The 7256-nt window shown below is 41.0% G+C and overlaps 1 protein-coding gene across 4 annotated transcripts in view; it reads left to right on the forward strand.

The window, feature by feature from the left end:
* Positions 1-7256, forward strand: part of esyt2a (extended synaptotagmin-like protein 2a) — a 38555-nt gene that overhangs the window by 4880 nt on the left and 26419 nt on the right. For all 4 annotated transcript variants that reach the window (XM_031870629.1, XM_031870630.1, XM_031870631.1 and 1 more), the window contains exon 3: positions 6821-6862. In XM_031870629.1, coding sequence (XP_031726489.1) covers positions 6821-6862 — 42 coding nt within the window. The remainder of the gene's footprint in view (positions 1-6820; positions 6863-7256) is intronic.

Genomic DNA, 7256 nt, shown 5'->3' on the forward strand with positions numbered 1-7256 from the left:
AGATAGTAACTTTATTGTTAAAACCTAAAGATAGTAACTTTATTGTTGATGTGTTGGGTACATTTTTTGCTTGATGAATTTATTTCACTTGTCCGTCAGTTGACTAACCAATTAATTGACTTTCCTTGTTTAAGCACAAAAGTAAAATAGTGTATTTGTTTTTAAACGTTATTTTTTCTTAAGAAAGCATCATTTCTATAGTTGTATACTAGTATACTTGCTGAATCAGGAAGCGTATTTTTATCTGGTGGTTTCGGTGATTTTTTTATTGTCCTGATAAACGTGACTTGATTTAATTTTCACTTCAGGTGCACAGCGTATAGAAGGCCATATTCTGATGTATAGAACCAACTCACTCACTCACTCACTCAGTCTGTGTGTGAAGTCAACAGAAGAAAACACAGTATATTCTCCAGCCAGTAAACCAGCCGCGGTCATCAGTGAAATATGGATTTTGGTGGAGAGCCGGTCGTCTTGGCTCGGCTCTGTGAACAGATATGCCCAGAATGAGGCTCGGTTGGTCAGCAGTGTGGGCAGCAGCTCGCAGTTAACAGGCCAAGAATGCCCCGAGGTGATGGTTCAGTTTCATACACAAGCAGACGCATCAAGGAAGGATTGTTGTGTTGTTGGTTGTCTCACTGAACTTCAGAAAGTCTTTAAAGTTATATTGTAGAGTCTAACCAGGGCATGAAAACCACTAGACACACACAACCATGACAAGAAAAGTGTAGTGTAGAGCAGTGTCGAGGATCATACAGTTGTCGTGACTTATTCCTAATTAATTAGCCAAGTAAACAAGTATTTGTGGTCAGTAAAATGTAAATGTTGTCGTCATATACACGCATATATTCTCACGGTAGTACAAAATAATTTGTGTGTGAGTTAAAACAAAAGTATAAGGCAGCAACTAACGATTATTTTCTTGTACGAGTAAGTAATCTATTTGTTTTTTGATCTGTAAAATGTCAGAAAATGGTTAAAAAGCCGAAGATGAGGTCCTCAAATGTCTGGTTTTGTTCGCAAACTCAAAGATATTCAGTTTACTGTCACAATGGAGTAAAGAAACCAGAAAATATTTGACTCAAACTGATTTATCGAATATCAAAATAGTTGGGGATTAAGTATTTTCAATATTTATTATAATTCATAGTTGCAGCTCTACTTTCAACCACATCTCACAGTCGTCCTCAACAGATAATAATAGTAATTGGTTGTTAAAAGCTCAGGAGAAGCTAGTAAGTGGACTTTGAGTTACGATATATATACAGCGGGTAAAATAAGTATTGAACACGTCACCATTTTTCTCAGTAAATATATTTCTAAAGGTGCTATTGACATGAAATATTCACCAGATGTTGGTAACAACCCAACTAATCCATACATACAAAGAAATGCAAACAAATTAGTTCAGAAATTAAGTTATGTGCAATAAAATGGAATGCCACAGGGAAAAGTATTGAACACGCGTACTGAAATTGATTTAATACTTCGTACAAAAGCCTTTGCTGGTAATGACGGCTTCAAGACGCCTCCTGTATGGAAAAACTAGGCGCATGTATTGCTCAGGTGTGGTTTTGGCCCATTCTTCCAAACAAACAGACTTCAAATCTTGAAGATTCCGTGGGCCTCTTCTATGAACTCTGATCTTTAGTTCTTTCCATAGATTTTCTCAGCTGATCATCTGGGCCATTCTAGCAGCTTTATTTTATTTCTCTGAAACCAATTGAGCAGTGTTGGGGCCATAATCCGGAAGCGGAAAGAACATCATTTCACCATAAACCGGCCACGACCAGGTGTTCCTCGCAAGATTTCTGACAGAGGAGTGAAAATAATTATCGGAAGATAATTTCAGAGAAATTTCCCATACAACCCGACATCTATTATTCTAATTTCATACATTTCTGCCATTTATCTTTCCGTCTTTGGTCTCATGCAACATTACGATCTAAACTGCCGTTGAAAGAAGCACGCTGTCAGTCCCGCCGTCTGTAACCGTCCGCGTGTCCGTGTCCACGATTACTCGATTTTCCTGTAATCCTTTGAGCCGGAACATCATAAAGTTAGTGACGAAGCGAGCGAAAGATAAGCAGAAGCCGGACCCGCATGTGCAACCTCTAAAGCTCTTAATGTGATTAGCGATGCATGACGTAAGAGACGGGGCTGCAGGATGTAGGCCACAGGTTTACAGAGTAAAACCACATTCCTGTAGAATAACTCACAATGCAGCAGCTGATATTTGAGCTCTCGTGTTCTGAGCATCGGTGTTTTGACTGGACGTCTTTCAGAACACGTCTGCAGTCGGACGAGGCATTTCTTTGGAGTTGTTCTGATACCGATACCAGTGAAAATGTGCGTATGATATTGCTTCATCGCATCTAAAGTAATCAGAAGAAGTGACGGTGAATCAGGTGAAAGCCTGCACGCCCTCCCTCATGTACGCCCTTTGGGGGTGCACCGTTTACACCGTTATTTACACCATTACATCAATTAGCTTTAAGATCTTGTTTCATGTACATAAACATCAAAAAGACAAGTGCCCATCATGAGTATAACGTGATGTCGTCAAGTTGTTTGATTTGTCTGAAAAACTATAAAATATAATTTATTTTAGTCTAAAACCAATCAAGGAACCCATGGTATGTTTATTATAGTATGGACTTTAACAGTTTAGTTGATCCACAAATGTATTAACTGGAGAATTGTATCTTTTTTGTTTGTTATCTCCTTTTTATTTAGATATTTGATATTAATTTGAGTGCATTTTGTCACTAATATCTTTACTATACTGAGGTCTACATATCTTTCACTAAAGCACAGAACAGACCCGCATCAAGTCTGTGTTGTTCTGTTGTTTGTGAGGCTTTCAACCCTTCAGATGGTAGCGTGTGAGTCAGAGTGCTGCACCGGGCAGTTGTTAGGTGTTGGTCGGTGTAACTCTGAAAATAAAGAATCGTTCAGTCAAACTTAACCTCAACGGTAAAATGTTAAAACAACCTCGTCTGAAGAAGTCTGACTTTGTCACGAGTGTTTTTAAAGACGTTGAAAGCTACCACGACCGCGGTGGAACTGTCCCCCACCCCCCCTCCTGTACTGGTATGACGTGGCTCACTCGGGTGGGTCCTCCCGGATCCTTTGACGGTGCCAAAGGGCAGGGCTGCTGGAAACAATGTGGTGGAACAGAAAGCTGTTGCGCCGCTCAGCCCTGCTTCCACCTCCAGTCTGTGAACGATTCCACTGTTCTGTTAAAGTGTGGTGGGGGGGGGGGGGGGTTTAAATCCACACTAGTTGAACTCTGTTTGTTGATGATTCTCCTCATGGTCCCAAACACACAAACAGAGCTGCAAAGCAAACTGAATTTGGGATCTTTAAACTCTCGTTTATTAAATACTTCATTCTTTTAGCCTCTGATTCCTGTTTGTTTGTGTCTGTTGTGTTTGGGTTTGTTTTTAGGTTATCTGTCTCCGTTTGCATGTGAAAGTTATTATTTTGCTTCTCGTCTTGACCAGATTCCTCTGGTAGAAAATCTGATTGTATCTCGATTGGACCTCTCTGGTTAACTATTAAAAAATAAACAATTTAAGGTCCCCTCAGGATAAAAAGACCATTCCTACAATCTTTACCTAATATGGATGTAAACACCCCCAAACGTTGCTCTTTGTTTTAATACATTTTAACGTCGTCTCTGCCTCTGCACTCCTTTCTATTAGACTTGTTTTGCATGCTCAGTAAAGTAACTCCACATATAACCGCATTGCTGCGGGACAGCAACTTTGAACTCACATTAAAACTCATGAAACACCCGATCAGTCGTCCACCTCTCTTGAAACTACATGACATCTTTCTTTAGCGCTAGAATGAGGCACTTAGGTAGATATCGTGTTGTTAAAATTATGAAGCTGATACAGTTTAGTGGAGCTTGTTAAACATGAAATAAAAGCTAGTTTTTATATTTTGCAACCCTGGTAGAAAATTAAATGATCACTCTAAAGTTCGTCTTAATGTTTAGAGCTTGGGGATCTTGACTCATAGAGTCTTAAAACAGACAGTCAGAGGTTCACTGGGTCACGATGCTGCTGAATATTCAGTTTGCATTCAAATGTATTCAAACTCTTTTGTCCCGTGAGGGAGATGCAGCTTTGTCTCAGGGTTCATAGTGAACACACACAACAATAGTGATGATGATGGAGCAGGAGAAGACCTTCTAACCACTGTGATGAGCAGGCGATCCATGAGATGATTTGCTTGCCAATACTTCTTGGAGAGAATCCGGCTTTTCTTTAGATGAATATGTGCAAATGTTGTGCTGATGCGCTGCGTTGACAGAACGACAGCATCTTGTTCTGGAGCCACGTTTATGAACCGCAGCCCGGTCACATGAACACACATTTTAAGAGACCGTTTGTGTGTATTAAGTATGAGCTGAGTTTAAATAACTGTTATTTTGATACAGTTTAATAGACAGTGTTGTGCATCAGGGCCTCTACGTATGAAATCCACTTTAACAACATGCAGCTGACTTCAGGCTGCGACTGAAATCTGTCGAACATGAAAATAGAGTCTGGTTCTGCACAACAGAGCGCTCAGGTTTCCTCCACTGATCTCTGTCCTGGCTGCAGTCTGTCCTCCTCACATCCTCGACAACCTGTCTCTCTCTCTCTCTCTCTGTCTCTCTCTCTCTCTGTCTCTGTCTCTCTCTCTCTCTGTCTCTGTCTCTCTGAGCCTAAATACAGACGTCAACATGGAGCGGCCGTCACATACTTCTCCGGTTTCTGCACCTTTTTGGCGCTGATTGAGCAGGTTTCCTGGTTGTCCCGCTTATGTTTGTATTAATATATTCCAGCTGTACTCGACAGAAATGTTCATCTTCTCCACACCCGTCTCTCTCTCACACACACACACACACACACACACACACACACACACACACACACACACACACATGCATTGTAGTGGGGGGTGTGGCTGGAAAGGGAGGTTTCCAAACACCTGTGACATAGTTGGACTGTGAGTCCCACCCACTGGACCGGCTTTGACTCACACACACACACACACACACACACACACACACACTCACACACGTGTGGCTGTAATTAAAAGGGAAGCTCCAATCCTAAACCCTAAACTATCTTTGTCTGCTAACCTGTTAAGGGCGGGGCTTAGCGTCATTAAGATGATAGGTGTGTCATGTTGCCTTAACGTAATGAGTACTAGTCCCTGACTGAGGACATCGTCGGTGTCTAAAGGCCTCGTCTTTGCATTCTAGCATCGTGAGCCATTACATCTTCTGTTCCTCCTGAGAGCGGATGGAAGGGAGGACTGACCTTTTAAAAGCCTTCGTCCTCCTTCACTCTCAAAGTGCCGAGCCATTGATGTTCCCGTTTTATTTAGAGGAAATTAATCCGTTTCCTTGCTTTGTCATCTCTGTTTCACAGCGTTCTGCATCACGGGATAAGATATTAAAGAACATCAATTCAGTTTATTTTATAAGTATATTCTGTCTCCGTTTCCTCTTCTTCTTCTCCTATATTTAGTATTTTATCACCGGTTCGGTCTCTTAATGATGAGTCATGTTGGCTGGTATTTCCTGTTTACATCATGTGAATGACTGTCATTCATTTGATCTTTGGCCCGACGTTAGCTGCACTTCCTTACCTTTTTATTCTCCGTCCACGTGTCTCATTCCCTCCGTTTGAATGGACGGATGAGTCGGTGTTTCCTCCTCTCCCTCTTTGTTTCCTCTGCTTTGTTTCCAGTCTGCAGCAGATGCAGCTGGTGTGAATGTGATTAGTGCAGAAGAGATCACGTCTGTGATTCAGTGTTTCCTCTTTTAAAGACTCGCCCTCACCACACGGCTTGAGATAAGATGAGATAAAACTCTATTAGTCCTGAAGAACAGCAAAAAAACACAAACAAAAGATGAATAGAATAACAGTTATTAAAACTGACACCATAGATAGAACACAACAGCAATAAGAGTAAATAAATAAAGGAAAACAATTAAACTAAAATAGAAAAAGTAAAATACAATGATTTAAATACAAGAGTAAAAATGATTCTTATGATTCTTATTATTTATAATATTCCTAAATGTAACTCATTCGTCTTGTTGTACCTCTTGGGTTCTGTTGCTTCTGTTTCTATTGTGAAGCACTTCGTACCTTTGTTTTTAAAGGTGCTCTATAAATAAAGTTATTCATATTATTATTATCTGGCGCAGCTTCACTTTATTCAACCTTGAGTAATCTTGCGGCGATGATGAAACAATTTGTGTCCCGAACATGTTTGACTACATTCCAGCGACTCTGACTTTGTCCTCCAGACTGAAGATGTAACTTCATCGCTCTGTTCTGTTTCTGTTCACAGTGCAGTTGATGTCTTCATGTGAAAGAAATGTTGGTATTCAAACCGTCGTATCAGACTGAGGCCTTTTCATTCCTTAGTACATTTAATACCTCTAGTGAAGGCAAAACGGTGAAAGGAGGAAGCACTCGCACACAAATTATTAATTTATGTATTTATTTATCTGTCGACGTCCCGTCAGATTGCATCCCGCTGTGGCTGCGTAGCCTCGGTCTTCTCAGGTAGCCAGATGTGTTAGCATTTAGCTCTAAGCCTCACAGAGCTGCTAGCACGGCTGTAGACTGTGTTGTTACAAGATACAGGAAGTCTGAAGTCTGTGGATGACAAAGTGATTAGAGTTTTAGTAGAAAACTGTAGCTCCTCAAAAGACCATGAAGTAAATAAAGAGATCAAACGAAAGGAACAGAAATGTGAATTGAAGCCATGATTCTAACTCGTGCTTTTCTATCTCTTATTCCAGGTCCATTATCCAGATGTGGAGAGAGTAGAGTGGCTGAATAAGGTACACAATCACACACATTAACACACTCATCTCTCTCTCCTCTCGCCCACTGGTTTGCTCTACGTTAGCTACCAGAGGCACTCGGGTGTATAAATAGGATTTGAATCTGGAGCTCTGCTAGACCTCGACCCAGCGCTGCTACCGCCTCCCTGGAGAGACCGATGGAGAGAGAGAGAGAGAGAAGAGGAGCATCGCTTTCTGTAAATGTGTTCATGTGGACTTCCAGGAAGAAGTTAATGGATGTAAATCGACCGGAAAATAGCTTTTTAATGTCCAAACTATAGACTGTATATAAGAAGTGGACGTAGTCATCGTGACGTCACTCATTGGTTTGTCGACTGCTGTTTTGGTAGAGACCTGTCAATCACAGTAAGCCCCGCCCTAAAGCATCCCC

Source organism: Anarrhichthys ocellatus, unplaced genomic scaffold (assembly GCF_004355925.1).
Source record: "Anarrhichthys ocellatus isolate YVR2014 unplaced genomic scaffold, GSC_Weel_1.0 scaffold54, whole genome shotgun sequence".
NCBI lineage: Eukaryota > Metazoa > Chordata > Actinopteri > Perciformes > Anarhichadidae > Anarrhichthys > Anarrhichthys ocellatus.